The sequence below is a fragment of the Megalops cyprinoides genome, chromosome 3 (genome assembly GCF_013368585.1).
Source record: "Megalops cyprinoides isolate fMegCyp1 chromosome 3, fMegCyp1.pri, whole genome shotgun sequence".
Lineage (NCBI taxonomy): Eukaryota > Metazoa > Chordata > Actinopteri > Elopiformes > Megalopidae > Megalops > Megalops cyprinoides.
In genome coordinates, this window is record NC_050585.1 from 14,332,820 (window position 1) to 14,353,284 (window position 20,465).

At 50.8% G+C, this 20,465-nt stretch overlaps 1 protein-coding gene across 1 annotated transcript in view; it reads right to left on the reverse strand.

Annotated features, from left to right (window-relative positions):
- The window catches only part of LOC118774650 (syntaxin-1A-like), an 82,899-nt gene that overhangs the window by 8,331 nt on the left and 54,103 nt on the right, over positions 1-20,465 (reverse strand). The window contains exons 5-8 of the mRNA XM_036524037.1: positions 19,599-19,672; positions 19,058-19,166; positions 1,978-2,051; positions 350-487 (exon numbers count right to left, since the gene is read on the reverse strand). Coding sequence (XP_036379930.1) covers positions 350-487; positions 1,978-2,051; positions 19,058-19,166; positions 19,599-19,672 — 395 coding nt within the window. The remainder of the gene's footprint in view (positions 1-349; positions 488-1,977; positions 2,052-19,057; positions 19,167-19,598; positions 19,673-20,465) is intronic.

The following is a 20,465-nucleotide window of genomic DNA, read 5'->3' on the forward strand; positions in this document are numbered from 1 at the left end:
AGAGCTGTTCTAAGAGAACACAGGTGATCTGGCCCCAGTTGAAGTATTCCAGCACCTCAGGGTGACTGCCTCTAGAATGTACTTTCATGTCAGGTGCGACTAAGCATGGCCACAATAAGCCATCAAGACACAATTTAATGCATAGTAGTATTTGGCCAGGCCCACATCATTTAAGACACCAACCCAGGTGCCTGAGCATTCCAAGGGCCAGCTACAGGCCCAGAAAACAGCACGGGGGAAATGTGGACCTGCGTGATTAGCTACACGTCAGCTTCAGCATGTGAACGATGCGGGAGAGGAACACTGGGAAGCAGGAGGTGCGGTGTGCGGGGCCCCCGGTTATCCTCACCTGGCTCTCCACAAGCATGGCCATGTCCATGAACATGTCGTGCAGCTCCCGGATGCTGTTCTCCAGCTTGATGATCTCATTGTGCCGGGTCTCGATCTCGTTCATGGCCTGCTGGGTGATGTTGGAGTCCATGATGATCTGTCAGGAGGGCAGGCAGAAAGAGACAGATGCTTTGAGCACCTGACCCTTTGAACTGGTGTGTGCGTGAGTGCATGTGCGTGTGTGTGTGTGTGTGTGTGTGTGTGTGTGTGTGTGAGAGAGAGAGAGAGAGACGGAGACACGCCCTGCGGGCAGACCGTGTAGACTCTGCAGACTCTTTTTCACACAGCTCTGATGGTGAGTCACGTCTCACAGCTGTGTGGAAGAGACAGGGAGGAACACCCTAGCACTCACGTTGAAACCTTCACAGTAGGCTGAATGTGTGTGCTCTCGATCACGGGAATGTGTTTTTTGATACCCTCCAAGTCTAACTACCAGGCATGCTGGGTAACTGGGCTTCACAGCAGGTGGCTCTCTCTACCAAACTGCTTCACATTGCTCCTGAGCTCAAGATCTCAAAGACAAAATAGAACTATGATATAAATTTCTAACTTGCACTATCTGCATGCATGCGTGCGCACACACACACACAATACACACACACAATACACACACACAATACACACACACACACACACACACACACACACACACACACACACAACACACACACAACACACACACAACACACACACAACACACACACAACACACACAACACACACGCACTTTGAGACAAGAGCAGTTCTCTCCAGAACCTCAGCCCCCTCTGCTCCTCCCTGCATGACATACACGCAGGTCGCTCTTCCGTCACACGGCCTCAACCTGTCCTCTGGGAGGCTTTAGACAAAGCCAGCTATCCTCAGCAGGCCAGCTCAGAGCTGCACCGTTCTCTGCCACTGTGCAATGAGTGGATCCGGGGGGATTTTCAGGGGTGAGCGCTATGACTGGCACCGCTGCCGGGGGGGGGGGGGGGGCCGAGCGAGCGCCACTCATTTCCCCAGGAGCGGAGTTTTCCGTGGAACGAGGGCGGAGCAAATGAGATCCTTGCCTGGGCTCAGGTGGCACCATCTATCCTTCCCCTCTTCCTGCCTCGTGTGGACACAGCGGTGCTGACGAGACTTTGGGGACTCGTTAGGGGACGTGGGCCGCGGGCCGCCTGCTGACGCCGTTCCCGCCCGCACCCCGCTGGGATCTGGGCTCCTTTCCGGAGCTGCCCCCCTGCACTGCGCCTCCTGCTGCTGAGCCCTTCGGCCCGCCCAGTGACCGCCTCATACCTCATCCCACTAGCGGTTTGCGTGCGCCGGTGCTGCTCCTTCCAGCGGAGCACCGGGAGGAGAGCCATAAGGCATGTGTAAGGCGTGTGTAATGTCAGTGTGACTGAACAGACATCACATAACACTGGCTTTATGGGGCTGAGTAACCAGCTGGGGGGAAGCCAGGGCCTTCCCAAATCGCAAGCTGCCGCTGCTCTGGGAGAGGAACAAAACGACGGAGGGCCAGTGGGCGGAGGGCGTGGGAGGCGGCAGTGCTGGGTTGCGTGTGTGTGCGCGCGTGTGCGCCTGTGTGCGCTCGAGCGTAGGCACTCACTCCCGAGGTGAAGATGGCCGGGTTGTCGCTCTCCAACATGCTCTCCAGCTCCTCGTTTGTTGTGTTCCTGCCGGCTGAAACGACACAAACAGACAGTTCAGCATTGCGGGTCAGCCGGGACCACCGACATGCACATCATCACCACACACTGTGACCAAGCACTCAAACACTAACCTACTGAACACTGCAGTTATGCATTTCAATTCTAAGCACACCTGCACCAAACTACATATTACTTCAGGTAAGCGCTCCAGCACTAACTTACTCAACAGTGCAGTGCTGTGCACTCCAATCATAAGCTATCAAACACTGCACATAAACATTCCAACACTGTTCTACCCAATATTTTACGCAAACTTCAGCATCCTGCTGCTTAAGACTGTTGCTCTGAACACTCCAGCCACAACGTCAGTGAGCACACTGAGCTGATTGAGGTGACGTGCAGTTGTAAACTGTAAGAGAGCATCACGAGATGGGAACGGATCATCTCCTTCCCTCAGTCAATACCGCCCCCCTTACCGATTCCGTTCCCCCTTTTCCGGGAAAGCGTCTCATCTCCGCTTGTGCCCGTGTCGGCGGGACGTGGCGGTGACATGCTAAATGAACGCGGCCGCGGCGCTCTCAGGAAGCCCATCACTCAGGCGTTGGGGCGTGGTGGCAGGCGCGGCTCGCCCGCGGCGGCATCCGGCCAATTAAACGGCCGACCGGGCCCCGGGAGGCATTGACGCAGAATTAATTACAGTCCAGTCAGTGATCGTCTGCCCAGCTAATGATCGCAGGACAGGCTATTTATAGGGTGCCGGGATGAGGCGCCGGTGCAGCTATGAAGTAGTGGGGACAGAGCACAGCCGAACCCCGGGAACGTGGGATCACGTCGTGGGAGACGCTGGTGGGCCTGCTGACATTTCAGAAACCTCACTCTGCATCGCGGGTAGGGAAGCCCTCTACACTACCACACCACCGACACCCACTCAATCACCCCACCCCGGACTTAAATGCAAACGGAGCCAAACCTGCCACGTCTCCCAGAGATGAGCGCGCGTAAGCGAGGACTCAGCCCCCCCCCCCCACCCCCCCTCAGAGCTGCGACTCCACTGCAGACTCAAGATGGATGGCGTGGCTTTAACGCCGAGCAATCACACGGTGTGGGCGTGTGACGGCCCAATCCATCAGCGTCTCTGGAAAGGCCAGGGCGCGTCACTCCACGGCCGGCTCCCCCCACCCCGCGCCGCTGTTTCAAACCAATATGCCGCGCCGTTATGAGATTTCTGCCTCAACCTGCCGACGTAGCCCTCCCCACGCAGCAGCTGAGAAAAAAGCACAGAACCTCCCAACGTGCTCTGCTGGTGGCAGTCTGCGAGGTGGCAGCCATGCTGGAGGTGTCGCGATTAGCGCAGACCTCACCACCTGTGTGCTGGAGCTGGATTCTACATTTTTTGGGTTTTACTTGGACTGTTCTATTCTAGGTGCAGAGAAGTGGCACTAGCCAAGGTCTTGGGCAAATGGGCGAACAGACAGGTGGGGGTGTCTGTCCCTGGTGTCTCAGCCACTTGACTGCTGCGCCACCTGGCCCCTGTGTCATCTTCTTTGTACCACACAAACACAGAACGCTCCTACCAGAGGATGTTTAGGGGGGCATGGGACACAGGCTAGAATGTCAATAACCATAACATTTGACATAACATGTGACATGATGACACACTGTAATGCAATGAGACAACCAGGGATAGTTATGCAAATAAAAGTTTTTAGAGAACCCCTTAAGAAGGACCATCAGTTGAAAAATATAAGCAGCTTTACTTATTTGTCATTGTGCCCTTAAACATCACCAACAGGAGCCGACTCATTCAACCACCTGTGAAAATGGGCATTTTAAGTCTGACACTCCTACCAGAGTTGAGGTGAAGCCTGAGGAGATGGGTCTTCAATCTGTGATGAAAGGGGGCCAGTGTTTCAGCTGTTCTGACGTAAACCAAAACCTTGTGCCACCACATAGGGGCCAAGTCGGACAGTGGACGCGGCCAGCATGTGAGGTTATGAGGGGGGGACAGCCAAGTTTTCTTCTGTGTGTCTGAGCTCTTAGCCATAGTAAAAGCTACCTATGGCTTAATATGAGCCCAGTAAGAGCTGAATAATAGTACCGGCTGCAACAACAGGAGGCCTCACCAACACTGTGATGCCAGCTCAAGCCTGACTGATACCGATGGAGACAGCACAGAGTGTGGTCCAGCCCGTTCTGAAGCACTTCACAAACAAGTAGCACTAACTTCCAGTAAGGTGCTCTTAGATGCTTTTCTGGCACTGGAGGCTGTAACGATGGCCGTCGCTCAGGATGGTGATTTCACTGTCAGCAAAACGCTAGCTGTGTAGTGTGAGTCACTGCATACCGGCACACTGCTGTTACCGTGCTTAGCCGTTCAAAGTTAAGATCAGTCTGACTAATCTACAGCATTAAGCGCAGAGCCAGTAACCTGTTTCAACTGCACACTAACTGGGCACAAAACTTTCATGTGATGTGGTAGCAATGTATGTCTCTGTATGTATGTATGTGTGTGTGTGTGTGTGTGTGTGTGTGTGTGTGTGTGTGTGTGTGTGTGTGTGAGATAGATAAGAGCATGTCAAGGACCCATATGAATCAGCGTGGGGGACAGCAAGTCCTTGTCTCTCCTCATTTCCCTCCAACAGAGTTGCTACTAATCATTCACAGCCACTCAGACAGCCCAAATAACCTGAACCTCCTTCTGACTCATTTTGCCCTACTGTCTGCAGACTAATTAAAACAGCCCTGTTCACTCAATACCGCCGCCGCCCCTACCTTCCATGCAAAGAGTCCATTCATTTCAGCCTTTCACTTCCCTCAGCCGTGCCACTGCTGAGATACAATTCAAACGCACACCTTTTAAACAGGTTCATCTAGATCTCCTAATTGCCTGGCTGGGGGAAAGGTCAATTAGCCCCCCTTCCTTCCACCGGGTAAATACAAAAGGTAGGAGGAAGTTAGTTACATTACATTACATTTGCTTAGCAGACTTTCTTATCCAGAGTGACTTCCATAAATAGCAGTTTTTATATTATCCATTATTGTTATCCATTTCTATGGCTTGATATTTACTAAGGCTATCCAGGTAAAGCACCTTGCCGAAGACGGTAACAGCAGTCCGCCACCTGGGAATGAAAATGCCAGACTCTAGGTTACAAGCCCTGTTACCGCTACAACACTCTCCTTCCAAAACCTACTTCTGACCTTAAAGGACTAAGCAGCAACTGTAATGGCCACCGGCAACCACATGCACGATCCAATCACTGCCTTTGTATTTGGTAATTTGATTATATGTTTTGTTTTTTTTTGGACCTAGCAAAACCTTCTGCAAAGAGGCGTGTGTGGAGTGTTTGATTGCATTCATTAAATCACAAGCCGCTGCCCCCCCCCTCCATCCCAGCACCCGGGAGACATGCACAAATTGGTGAACCCCCCCCCCCCCTCCACCCCCCACCTCTCCGAGTACAACCTCTCATCTAAAGGCAATTTCCAGCACCCACCCCAGCACTCTCCTTCCCAGGGCTTGGGCGATTCAGCCTCCTCTCCTCTCGCTCTGCCTCCCACACACACACATAAAACTGACTCTTACCGAAGCCTCCCTCTCCTTTCAGGGTCTCTGCGGGGGGAAGTGCGGTTAACGCAGGGTTACCGATTCTTCCGCGAACTTTTACAGTGTCGTTACAGCTACGCGAAACCCCGACCGGGTGCACCGCTGCTGAGAGGGACGGCACTGTCTTTCTAATGTTAGCACCCCGATATAATACGACACGCTTTCCACTGGCTCCATTCGTCCACAACAGCGGCTCGTTTCCCTCGGTGTTGCCATGCAATCACCGCGAGCTGAGAGCAGCCGTGCGGCCGCGCTCGATGCACAGGGATAGCCGTGCTCGCAGACGCCTCACAATTCCAATAAAGGAGGCCGGCGCCCTGATGGAGCACAATAATAAAGGGGAGTGGAGTCTGACATGCAGCTCGTGGAGGCCCTGTCATCCACCGCCCTGCGGTGACAATCACACATCCCCCTCCCACGGGCTGGGGGTGACACAGTGGGGCGGTGGGGTTGGAGAAGGGGGCTGATGGGAGGGGCGGTTAGACAGCCCCGGTGTGGCTGGCCCACGGGAGCAGGTCTACAAGGTCCCCTCACTGATTAAGCCACATCAGACCGGGTGCAGCGGCAGGAGAGAGGGAGGAGAGGAGCGGGGCCAGAGGGGGAGGGTGAAGTGGCGAGAGACAGAGACGGGGTGAGTGAGATTGAGTGAGAGAGTGACAGAGAGGGAGAAATTCCTATTGTCAATGCTCTTTTTTTAACTCTGAAAGAGAGAGGGGAGAGAAAGGAAGGACTGATCTTATACGTTCACGCTTTCAATGCTCTGGCAACACTGGATAACTCCTGCCATATGCTAATGAAGCTAGTCTGAATCCTTGAATCCTTCAAAGAAAGACAGTGAGAAAGAGAGAGAGAGAGAGAGAGAGAGAGTGAGAGAGAGAGAGAGAGAGAGAGAGAGAGAGAGAGAGAGAGAGAGAGCTGACCATGAGCGATGGAGATTAGGGTCAGAGCAGTGACAGCGCTCGCGGTCTGAATGCTGATGTAGTTCGGCTGTGACGTTCCCGTAACGCATCTCCGTCCACGGCCACCCTCCCAGGCATTAAAGCAGCGGGGGGAACACTCGCTTGTTAAAGGAGGGGCATTTAAAGCCCTTTAAAGCACTACTGAGAACGACTGAGTTGCTTCGATGACCTGTTTTGATTATGCATTAATGCAAAGATGCGTTCTGTTTTTTAAAGCCAGCATTTGTTGACGTTCTGGGACTCCATTACAGGGATCAGGTCCTCGGTTATGAGACTTGACTGTGGGCATTTTTTTTCTGCCCAAAAGGAGACTGCTCTGGGCCACGAAGGTCTTTAAAACCAACGAGGAGTCTGACTCACTTTTTCTAGTCATTACCCAAACCTCCCTTGCAGTTAAAATAAATAAATAAATAAATGAAAATAGACAAACATAAGCCTGCTCCAAGTCTATTTACAAAAATAACCTTTCCGGATGACCTGTGGAGCGCAGACTTTGAGAGCGGCAGCGATGGCGGGTCTGTCTCAGCGGCTCAGAAAGGACGGCAGCTGAGGTGCACAGGTGTAATTGTGGTGATCCCCTCCCAGGGGGCCTCTGCTGCAGGCTTGTTTTGTCAGCTCAGCCTGGTTCAATATTGACTCTACTCTACTCCCATTTCCTGCCCCCCCCCCCGATCATCCCACACGGCCCACAAGGAGGACAGGCAGGTGTGGCACGCAGGCCTTGAACAGCATAATGAGCTGCTCTGATCACCCGTTATTCCAGTAGGGGTCAGACTTCTTGCTGTGACTGCCTAGTTTACTTTACACACTGATGAGCCAAAACATTATGACCACCTGTCTAATATGCTGTTGGTCCTCCGTGTGCCACCAAAACAGCGCCAACTCGCTGAGGCATGGACTCTACAAGATCCCTGAAGGTGTCCTGTGGCACCAAAACATTAGCAGCAGATCCTTCAAGTCCTGTAAGTTGCAAGGTGGAGCCGCTGTGGATCGGACTTGTCGGTGGAGCACATCCCACCGATGCTCAATCGGACTGAGATCTGGAGAATTTGGAGGCCAGGGCAACACCTTGAACACTTCATCATGTTCCTCAAACCATTCCTGAACAATGTGTGCAGTGTGTATCCTCCTGAAAGAGGCCACTGCCATCAGGGAATACCACTGCCATGAAGGGGTATACCTGGTCTGCAACGATGTTTAGGTAGGTGGCACGTGTCAAATTGATGTCCACATGAATGGCCGGACCCAGGGATTCCCAGCAGAACATTGCCCAGAGCTCTACTGGCTTATCGTCTTCCCACAGTGCATCCTGGTGCCATCAGTTCCCTGGGTAAACGGTTCACACATACACGGTCATACATGTGATCTAAAAGAAAACGGGACTCATCGGACCAGACGACCTTCATCCACTGCTCCGAGGTCCAGTTCCGACACTTGTAGACACCTACGACAGTGGACAGGGGTCATCATGGGCACTCCAACCGGTCTGCGGCTACACAGCCCCATAAGCGGCAGACACATTCCTCCCATAACCAAAATTCTGTGACTTGTGTCGGTTCGGTCCAGATGGAATAGCCTTGCCGTTTCAGAGATGCTCTGTTCCAGTCGTCTGGCCATAACAATTTGGCCCTTGTCAAAGTCGCTCAGGTCTCTACTCCTGCCCATTTCTCCCGCATCCAACATGTTGACTCTGAGAACTGATTGTTGGCTTACCATCCAATCTACCCAGACCTTGTGACATATGCCCTTGTTTGGAGATGATCAACTTTATTCGGTTCACCTGTGAGTGGTCATAATGTTTTGGCTCATCAGTGTATACAAGTAAGATAAACTAATGATGACAGCAGCCTTAGGTGCCTTTCAAATGTTTTTTAATCAGTCAAGGGAAAAACCCACTGCTTAAATTTCGCCTTTATGGATGCACAGCAAACCATCAATTACCAGTTAACTACATCCAGCAATGTTGTGACTCTGGTAATTTTGAGGCTACGTAGGGATATATATTTCACTGTTAAACTGAACAGCAGGCTCCTGGTCTTCAGAGACCATCGATCGGCTCAAAACCATTATCCGTTAAGCAGCAACACACAGCCCATCACTGGCACAAACAGGCCTTGTGCATCACCCCAAGAGACAGGCTTCTAACGTAACCGTAAATGTAATTGTGTGTGGGTTAGGCTCATCATGGTACTCCTAAAAATTGCCTCATATACAAAATCGTGTTACAGCCCCTAACCAGCTGATGCAAAGTGTTTGGAGGAGAAAAAAAAAAAGACTGAACCAACGTCACCCTGGCATCCATTTTTGATCTCTGCTAATTTCATAATGTCGTTTTCTGTGGGCTCCGAGTCTGCGGTAATCTTATTTTCAGAGGCAATTTCACGTCAATCTGTTTTCACATGTTGCTTTCCCATGCATATAATTTCAGCGTAATTCCTGCCCGGGCTCAGGACTGACGGCACTTCGTCTCTCATGAGCGGAGGCATCCGACGGGATTAAACTGCCGCCGGCCACGCGCTACGCGCGGCACTGAGCGTGAGTAACGACACAATAAGGACTAATATCAGGTTAGGCTGGTGTATAAACTCCTCATAATGCCGGAGATTATGCGTGTGTGTGCGCGTCTCCTGCGGTCACAGGCGACCGCCAGCACACGGCCGCAGATCCGGGGGGGGCACTGAGCCGGTGATGGGGGCCGGAGAGGGTTATTAAACGGGACAGGCCGTAATTAACTGGGAAAAGCCCCTGCGTGGGACGGGCGCGTGACGGTGAGGACAGAGCCGGCGCAGAGGTGGAGAGCCGCACGACTCCGCCACCGCGCTTAAACAAGCCGCAATTAACGCCTTTGGAAAGTCAAATGAGGGGAAAGAACAGCAAAAAAAAATGTGCAATCATTTTAATTGCAGCGCATCAGAACAGCCTCTGAGGATATCGACTAATAAAATTTGGGAGGACGGTTTAAAATGCACTTGACTGCTAAAGGGACTTTCAGAAAGGAAGGACATGATCACCACAGGGAGAAACAAGGCTTTGCTTGCCCTTACAAAGTCTTGGTCCTCGCATGATGTACACTGAGAAAGCTTAAATGCTCAACACAGAGCACTGTGAGAGCAACACACACACACACACACACACACACCCACCCTTCTCTGTCTCTGTTGTCTCTGCACTGGTTGAGTGAATTCATTGTTACATTACAACACACTCAGTAATCCTGTGCTGATGTTATCCTCCTCACTCCAGCAGAGAAAACTGTTTATACATTAATTCTAGGTTTATTAAACAGAAGCGAACTGCAGCAGGAGTGTGAAAAATCTATTTCGGTGAGCAGCTTCCTGCCGCCTTTCTATTTTATTTTATTTATTTTTTTATGAAGCTGACGTTGAGGCGGAGACATATTTCTGTTTCTTCAGGTACTGCCTTTCTACAAAGTGCTGCAAACACACGCACTCAGCTTCACACCTTGATCGAATCTCTTTAATGAGTGATGCACTGTAGCCCAAGCACCCGCCTTCTGATTGTTTTTCTCCAAAGACGCAGGCTCACACCTGACCCCAATCAGCCTCGCTTGATGAAGGCCGTGTTAACCGAGAGAGACGGAGTACAGGGCTTCCTGGCATCATGAGGGGCCGCCTCAGCTCCAAGCACTTACTGGAGAGAATGCACAATTAATGTTTAGCAGGTCACAGCTGGAGTAAATTCCCCATACAAAGCTGGCCCTCACATTCAACAAACAGCACAACTCCCAAAAAATTTTGCACTTCCTCACGTACAACTTAAAATGCCTTCACCTGCCCTAGGCTCCTGCTCTAGCCCCATCGGAGAGGTCTTTGAAGACACCTATACTCAGCGACCAATAGTCTTCCTTTTTTGTCAGTGACATCTGCAGCCAGGCTCCTGCTGTAAGAGGCTACCTCGTTGTGTCTCAGGTGCCACGGGGTGACTAGGTTTGGCTGGCAGAGGGGGAGCAGAGAGCACATTCCCATCCCGTTCCCGAGGGAGGTGTTGCTCTGATGGGTTGCCATGGAGAAACTGGCCTAGGGACACTGACTGGCATGTTCCAGATCTCATCTTCGCCTCATTATCATTAATTTCCAAGGGTTTTTTTCCGCCTTCGAGGGACGGAAACGCTCCTGTCTGTATAAAAATGATGAGTCATGGACCTCTGGTGCGAAGGATTCCTCACTGGGAAAGCGGTGTAATTTTGGCAAAGTCAATATGATATTTGCAAACCTAACAACTGCACAGATTCCATTTGACCGTTTCTCATGAGAAAGGTACAATATCAAATAAATATACCAAGTGGCTAATTAACACTCCATGACATGATGTTGCCGCCTACCACAATTGATTTTATCAGATGCAGTACAGCCCCAGTTCTAAATCATACGAAGCATAGATCACATACAATTAAGCCTGGCTACATGTGTGTATTTTGTACACGTGACTCTGCCACCATTGCATTTTGAGAGAAACTGGCTCTACATGTACGTGTGCACCAAGCTCCCCTGAGCACACGCGGTGTTTGATGTAGAACGCTGCCATGCCCAAGGAAACAGTTTGAGTCCATTTCATCCTAAAAATGTGACAAGTGAAATTAAAAGTGGCCCGATTATTACTGTGAAACACCGAATATAAAATGCCTTTTATGCTGTCAGGAGAGAGGCTACCTCGTCAATTCCCATTCTCGGGGTTGTTTATTAAAACAGCGCTAATGAGCAGCCATGTCCTGCGCTGTGTTGGTATTCAGTTTATTTTAAGCACAACCTGAGAATGGTCTGGGGACACCATTACAGAGGAACAGAGAGACCAGAAGATATCACTTGCTATTCTCAATCTCCTGGAATAATTTACAGTCTCACTGTCAAGGATATGTTTCCTTATTACTAGGGCTTTTTAAGGCAAATGGAAAGTAATTGGTCACCTCCTCGAGATCTTATTTATTTTGTTTGTCCTTCTCCATGGATATGAAAAAAGCACAACCAAAAATGGAAATACTGCAGATAAGGACAGGGACTCACATTGGCCCAGTTGTGCAATTTACACGGTCACAGCAACAAATCCACTGCATGTGATCTTTCAAGTCACTTTGCTGGCCAGAGGGCAATTTGCTCTATGCATGGCCCCCAAGTCAGAAACCAAGCTGAGTATTCAGATAGTATAGCTAACAAGGAGGGTCCCGCTGTGTAAACCAGCCTCAGTGCTGCCTTTTGTGCTCTAATGGAGTAGTGAAAAGGGGACGGTAACAAAGGACATCCAGAGCATCCCATTCAGAGGATCCACTCTTTGGTTCCGCTCCTGCCCTCCCCCAGGAGGTCGAGCCCGACTCACTCCACATGACATCACATTTGGCCCAGGAAAAAGGCTGAAAGGCTCCAGAACATTCACTGTTGTGTCACGGCCGCTCAAAAGATCTTGAAGTAAAGACTCGCGGTTCCACGCCAACTCCGTTGTGATCAGCTTTTGGACAGGATGAGGTCAGTCGGGCCAGTTCTGCTCACAGCGGCCCGCTGGGAGTCGCCACATCATGGGGCTTAGGGGGTTACACTGGGGGGGAGGGAGGCCAAAAGCCAGTGGAGCCTTGTCAGAGCTAGTTAATGCCCACTGACCTAAATGCCAGACCCTGGAGCTCCAGTCAGTCCCACTGTACACAGATGGGCCCTGCAGTGGGAATGGAAGGAGTGGAGATGTGGGAGGAGTTTCAGGAGGAGGGTAGAAGGGGGATGCAGGCAGGCAGGAATGACTGGCACTGTGGAATGCCAATCTCTTTAGCCCTTTAATAATTGGCTCTGTCTTGACCTATCATGTGTGCTGTTGTAATTCACGCCCCTGACTAAGTGCCTTAATGTGCACAGATCTGTGAGATCTGATTGGGCCTGGGTAAACAGTCTTGAGTACCGTAAAGGTATAACTGAAAATGATAACATGGGGTCTGAGCTTTTTGTATCACTTGGAGAGGGCCACATGTGATAGCCAATTACAGCGATGCCACCCTGAGTTCTCGTCAGGCCTTGTCGTATCCTGTGCTGTGTACATTAGGGTGCAGCAACAGACCTTTAGTGGCAATCGTCTTCCAGCCAATCATGGAGAAGTTATCATCATTGCCCCCTCCGCCAATGCTGTTGCAACACCACACATCATCAGCTCATCGTCATGACTTTATGGGGCAGGCCTTCCACCCTAGACAACCTCAAAGAAGTCCAGGATAAAAGGGGAAGACACAAGGGCAGCAGAGCACGGGAGGTTGCTTTGCCTGCCACCAACCTCATCACCTATGCAAATGCTTACAAATTCAGAAGCCTCAGATATTGGACCTGATCAAAGGCGGCCAAAGCCTTAACGTTTACATCATTCATCTTCCTTGATTTATGCAAGAAAACAGAGCAACGAGCTGTCTTTTGATATGCAAATGTATGTAAATATATTCAAACGCATACATGCACCTTGACTTCTTGCACTGAATTCCCACTCCTTCAGACTTCAATAATCCACGTGTTTATATGAGTAATGCGTGAAATTTCCCCGCTTTGTTAATGTCACAGTGTGTTATTACTGTACAACTATCTATTTGGCTCTAAACAATGTCTTTGTTTCATTTTGTGTTCATTCTAATAGCCCGTCATTTGCCTGGAGACAACTGCAGAAAAGGTTATCTGCTTTTCAGTGATTGGGAAAAATCTTCAATACAAAATCTGCTCTTACGGAAAAAACAAAGTATGATTTTGTTTTTTTCCCCAGCCATTTTTCTTTTGTTTTTATATGGATGCCAATGAGGCTTGAGAATAATGTGGAGAAAGTGGGAGTGAAATGAAAAGAGTAACAGCAATATAACAATTATCATTCATCTTTCTGGGCTCCAAATTTAAGCAAAATCAGATAAAAGTATGAAAATAACAGCATTAATTGATAAAATCACATTCATGTTATGTGGCTGATATTCTCCACTAATTGTTCTGGAAGTCCTCTACAATAAGTCCCCCTTCGAGTCAAATGTATGCTATTTTAGACACTATCGTTCCATTTTTCTAATATTTTCAATTAGTCATAAAAATAGATCCTTTTCAGCCCACCCTTCCCTTGTGTGGCGTTTGTTTCTCTCTAAACAGAGACAGCCCACCTGCACAGATTAATGGCACTCCATACTTTACATCGAAAAGATCAGATTTCAATCGATAACTCATTTAACAATCTCCTGCTCTGCCGCTTGATGACAAAATCGTATTGATTATGGGTCAGAGTCTGAAAGATTCTGCTATGACCGGAGGAAGGGCCCTCCGGAGCCGGGTCGATCGGGTGGGATTCAGCCTCCTTATCGCTCACTCTTATGACGCTTAATAAGCCTGCTCACTTATATTTCTGCACTGCATGATGGAAGGAGGAGTGGTTTCGCAGAGGCCAATCTAGGAGTAACTGGAGAGACACACAGCAGTGAGGGGTGTGTGTGTGTGTGTGTGTGTGTGTGTGTGTGTTCGTGTCCAAAGTGTGTTCAGATGCGTGTTCAAACCTCCCCCTTTCCCAGCTAATTCATTTTCTCAACACCTCCCCCCTGAAATCCATATCAAACTGTCCTCTGCCAGCTGGCAGCCCACACCTGGGGACATTTTTCCGAGCGCGCTTCCAAACTCGCAGCGCACGGAGGTGCGAGCCAACACGTGCGTGTTCCCGCCTGGCTGCAGCGAGACGCTCGGTCGGCTCGGACTGAGAGGCCGAAGGAGGGGCGCGGGTGAGTGGACCCGGGAGAGCGCATCTCTCCTCATTAACTGGACTGTCCCTCGTTGTGTTCCGATTCCTGAAGGTGATTCGCAGAAGCTCACGGGCTGTCCCCAGGCCCTGGCTAACCTTTAACGGAGGGAGGGCCTGGCGGTGACAGCAGGGCCCAGCCTCAACCTTGACTGAAGGACAGAGCTGCAGGGACAGAGATGGGGGACGGGTGGCAGTGAGTGCGGTCCTTGTGTGTGTGTGTGTTTGTGTTCGGGTGTGTGTGACTGTGAGTGTCATTGAGTGTCTCTGCTGACACTGTAGCGAGGCTGTAGTGAGGACTGTGCACACGTGTGTGTGTGTGTGTGCGTGTGTGTGCGTGTGTGTGTGTGCGTGCGTGTGTGTGTGTGCGTGTGTGTGCGCGTGTGTGTGTGTGTGTGTGCGTAATAAGGGTTGAAAGGTTGTGCCATTTATCCGTGACAGACGTTTGCAAAGCGAGGCGGGTGGCACAGGGGAGAGAGGAACGAATGGAGGTAGTGGGAGACAGCGCGGGAGAGACAGATGTTGAGGGAAAAGGGGAGTCTGTAAGGTGAGTGCTAATGGCCCTGGCAGCTATTTGTAGTGACAGCTCACCCCTCTGACTGATAGCGTGTCTCAATCTCCGCTCCCTGTTAAGGGAGTGACCTGTGCCATGAGACAGAACCCGCTCACAGGGGACCACTGGGAATTGAGCTGAGCGGATCCAAGTCTTATGGGAGACATACATGTTACTAAACACCGCACAGGCTTCACAGGATCTATCTGAGGAGCCTGAAGAGAGACACTGCTCTAAAGGAAGTACAGCACATCCTTACCGGGATTCAGGGCACGACTTACCAAAGAAGATGAATGGGAATCTTACTGTGGGAAGTACAGTTTATCTAGGGCTTCCATCTTTTCATTTTTTTTTTTGTCGCCCATGTTTATAAGGCCCTTGTTTCGCTTTTCTCTGTTTAAAAAATACACTGTCTGCAATTCCAAGGTGTCCACATTTGACTTTACACAAAAGTATAAGAACTTAATTCAACTTTGGCATGAGGTTATACAAAGTGAATACTCAGGAAAAAAAAGTAAGAAAATGTGCCACGTTTGGGAAAATTGTTGATGTATGTTTTACACACCAACTGTAACTGGAAGGGCTAACACTGAACACTCTGTCTCCCTAAGTCTTGTACCGCACCACATGACTGTACACTGGACTCCACCCCACCAGCAGCTGCATCCTTAGCCGGTCCTGAACTTTAACCTCATTTGAGACTATGTGGTTTCACACCTATAGGTACCGTTAGCCTGCACTGCATGTATCTGCACCTTCATTCAGGATTCTGCAGAGGAGCCTTTCTGTACTACACTGTACATGCCTTTCTGATTCGACATTGTGACTGATTCAGAAAGGCTGAATGATTAAGCCTGGGTGATTAAATTAAACTCACAGGGCTGCCGATTTCTTTGAAGCTAATATCAGCTGCATCCGCAAACAAAATCCCTGAATACATCTTGAGGTAATGAAGGGAGCACAGACACCTTTAGTAAATGCAATTAAAATAGAAAATGCATCATGAACGGAAGCTTACGGTGACATGAGCTAATACAGATGCCTCAGCGCCAATATTCAAACCCCTGCATCTAGAAAATCAATTATGCACAGGGCAGAGGGAACAGGCCTGCTAAGCACACAGCCACGAACACCCCCGTGGTGATGAATAATCCACACCTCTGCCCTCCCCTCGCCTCCCTCCGCCCCTCTTTTTGGCTGGGGAGAGCACATGCAGGCTTCGGCAGGGCGCGGTGTTACCCCCGCCACCGCTGCCGCTGTGTTCCTGCCACGGCTGAGCGCCGGCCCATTGTTTCAGCCTCTTTCTCCCACTCCGCCTCAGGCTCTCCCACTGCCAGCAAGCCAGCTGTATCGCTAAAAAAAAACCCTCCCGCTAAACAAATAAAAGGGGGAGGTGAGAGAACAAGAGCCATGAAGATGAAGGGTAAAGAGAGGAGAGAGGCTAAATTCAGGGGGTGGGGAGGTGGGGGGGGTTGCTTTAAGGGGGCCGTTCAACACCCATCAGGTTCCACAGCTTGGCTTCGTCTCTGGAAGCGCTACCTTCCCTAGCGCAACCCCCTATGCAAAGCCATTCACCAGCAGAGCTGCTGTGGTGGGCCATCAAGAGGGGACTCTTAATCAATTGGCTGCCCCCCCACACACACACATAGACACACATACACACACAAACACAAACACACACACACACATACACACACACACACATCCCCATGGGTCTGACATGCTCCCCTGCTCACAGCCTGACAAACATCACCCATGGTCGCACAGTGAAAAGGGCAGCTCCAATCACACACGGCCAAGACAGAGTGGGCGTGTGTTCGAGAGAGCGATGACTAAGAAGGTCCCTCCCCCACTGAAAAACCACAGGCTGGCTGAGGACTGCTGCCTTTCATGCCAATAGGCTGCATCCCCCATCATTCATCACTGGGACACAACATCCAGAATCAGGCCATGGATATGCACTAAAGGCGACAGAGGGAAAAAAAAAAAAAGGACATTTCACGCTTGTGTTGGGTCTGCCCACCACAATGTCGTTGCCCGATTATCCTGCCATCAGACCTTGACATTGCTGTTTCAACGTTCACACATCCAGAGAGCCTGGTCACAAAAGCCTCACTGATAAACAGCTAACAGCCAGAGACGACAATGAAGCGGGCTCTCTGCAGACTAGTCTGAGCTCCGGCTCCGAACCCAACGCGCAAGGCGAGAGGCTGGCCTGTGGACCGGGCTCCAGGGGCGGTGTGTTTGTTCTGATGCGAGATTGCCGGAGCAGGGGGCGAGAGTGTGTCGTCTGGGCTGATGGGGCATTCAGGGGGGGTTGGCGGGGGGCTGTCCTGGCAGGCCTCAGGGCCCTATTTAGGCACGCCTTCCCGCTGAGAGACAGATGGCCGCAGGAAACGAGCCCTGCCACAGGCAGCCCTGGGCCGCGGTGCTCGCAGCCAAACCGGACAGCTGGCACACGGGGGCCTGCCAGCCAGGTCCGGCCGTCAGCGCGGGGCGGGGGAGGGCGCGGGGCAGGGGAGGGCACGGTGTGCCCACCGTCCCCGCCGATACGACAAGGCCTGACGAGAACTCAGGGTGGCATCGCTGTAATTGGCTATCACATGTGGCCCTCTCCAAGTGATACAAAAAGCTCAGACCCCATGTTATCATTTTCAGTTATACCCTTACGGTACTCAAGACTGTTTACCCAGGCCCAAAAAAGCTTTTAGTTTCAAATTTCATTTTGTATTAAATTAAGTATAATTTTTTCACTGAAATCTACAAAGAGCAGTCTTAATTAGAATACTGCACACAAATGCAAGGCCATATTTACAAGTCTCACTCACTCTGTTCCAATGAAAAGGATGTTCAAGATTTTCCACTCATTTTTTAAAGAGGTTAACCTTCAGAAAGGAATACTGGGATTAAAGGCTGTGTTTAGGATCAACAACAATGCAAGTACGGGCTAAGATCTGTCTACAACTGGTTATTCAGTATTTACATTACATTAAGTCATTTAGCAGAGTGACTTCCAATTGAGTGCATCACTGGTTATCGAGAAGTACTACAAGAGGTCAGTAAGATACTGAGTTAAGCACTAAACTAGTGTAGAGTGCTTTTTTAATAGAAAATAGGGATAGATAGGATAGATAGAGAGGAAGGCAGAACAGAGATAAAACTTGAACAGATGAGTTTTACGCTGTCTCTTTAAATGTGAGAAAGCTGAAAATGTTGGGGTTGCAGGGGGGCTGGTTGGGGGCTGTCCTGGCAGACCTCAGGGCCCTATTTAGGCACATCGTCCTGCTAAGACACATCCTTCACATGTAAAGCCCCCCTTGTATGGGTGTGCCCGATCCCATCAGGAAAGGACAATTATTTCCAGTGTACGGCAGTGCTCACAGGTAACGCTGTACCCAACACACTCCGCCAGACTCAGCTCAGAGCTGCTGAACTTTCAGTCTCCTGCACAGTCCCTCCAGGCAGCCTGACAACTCATCGCTACACAGTTACTCACACGAGCCACCAGAGGGTGCACTACCCACTGGGAGTGGGGGGGGTGCATTCAGACTACCTAAAGTCGACGTGTTAAAAATCTCAGAGGAAAGTGCGAGCAGCAACCAAATTTCACAAGTACTGCGCATGTGAGCAGCTGAGAGGCCCTCGCACTCTTTCGCGGCGCTCGCTGTACCGCAGGGCTGCGAGACGGCAGGCGCCGTGCATCACGCCGAACGCAGAGCTCTCACAAAGCCGCCTCGAACCCGAGGCATCTCCGCTCCCCTCTTTATGTCACCCTACCCCACACACCCCCTGAGGGCTCTGAGAGAAGTGAAGATTCACAGCTCTTGTTAAAAAAAGGTTAGCAAAGAGAACAAATCACATACAGAAAAGGCTGTCTGAACAACGGCATTTGCATAACACACAGCGCACTCTGAAATGCCACACGCTGTGGACACAAAGAGGCTCGATCGATCAAAGGGAGGCACGTTTGAGGAATGGGCCCAGGAAGGACACGTTCGTGTGTATGTGGCGGCTGCATCCATTCCATCGTTCACGGTCACTTTGAAGCCCCTCTGGCGCACGCATTCCCAGAAGGGCTTCAGAGCGCCTGTGTGAGGACGCCGCTTTGCTCTGCCGGGCTTTAAAACGGACGGTCCGTCCCCGCGGCTGTGCACGCCGGCCCCGCCCACCGCACTCACTGATCTCCAGCTGCCTCTGGATCCGGCCCTTGCATCGCTCCCTGTAGTCCGACTGCGTGGCGTTGTATTCCGACATCACTTCCACAAATTTGCGGGATAGGGTGGAATGCTGGAGGACAAAAAAAGAAAAAGAAAAAAGTGTGAGAGAACATAAAAATAGACAGCAACAGACGGAGATAGAGACAGAGGGGGGAGCGGCAACGAGACTGAGGGTTGCCTTTGTCTGCAGTGAGAATCCAAATACATTAGAATGGTAGGGAGCAAAACGTGACAAATTGTGCCTGATTTGTCCTGAATTGCTCTGATGCACATAAAATGTATGGCCTTACATTTCCTGACTCTTAGCAGACAGGAAGCACACAGTGTAGGTTTTGATGCATGAGTACCAGCTGTAGTTTTTGTTTTACTAGTGAAGAGTAAAGAGCACTTTGTACATCACTAAGTTTAATCAGAGTGAAGGATGATCTGCTTTGCCCTAATACCCTTGTCTGTTTGACATGAATATGGAATATGTACTCCTCCCTCTCCACCTATAACTCACCTGTGTTTTGCGTATCCTCAGATCTGCGGAGGGCCGGTTCAAGCCCTCTTCGTGCTCAATGGACTGCTCGATACCTGCAGAGATGGACAGAGGAAGTTAACCAACCTGAACCTCGGTCCTGAAGCTCTCTCTTTTTTAGTCTCAGGTGTAAAGTGCTCACTGAACTGCACAATGGAATATCTGTCAGAATGCTGCACCGTGAGACAGGGGTGGAATTCCTTTTTGTGCCACCCGTTTCAGATTGCCAGCGGGGAATGTCCATTGTGTGTATCCCCTCTGGGCTTACCACCTCCAAGCCACACACTGCCTCCGCCCTATTGCTAATATTGCTGGGACCCTCCACCTTCATTCTCTACTGGATCCACCCCCTTCCTGATCCCACCCACACTCCCCACAGGAACCGCCTCCTTCCTGATCCCACCCACACTCCCCACAGCGACCGCCTCCTTCCTGATCCCATCCACATTCCCCACAGGGAAACACCCCCTTGGTGATCCCAACCACACTCCCCACAGGAACCGCCTCCTTCCTGATCCCACCCACACTCCCCACAGGGACCGCCTCCTTCCTGATCCCATCCACATTCCCCACAGGAACCGCCTCCTTCCTGATCCCACCCCCACTCCCCACAGGAACCGCCTCCTTCCTGATCCCAACCACATTCCCCACAGGAACCGCCTCCTTCCTGATCCCATCCACATTCCCCACAGGAACCAACTCCTTCCTGATCCCACCCCCACTCCCCACAGGAACCAACTCCTTCCTGATCCCACCCCCACTCCCCACAGGAACCGCCTCCTTCCTGATCCCACCCCCACTCCCCACAGGAACCGCCTCCTTCCTGATCCCACCCCCACTCCCCACAGG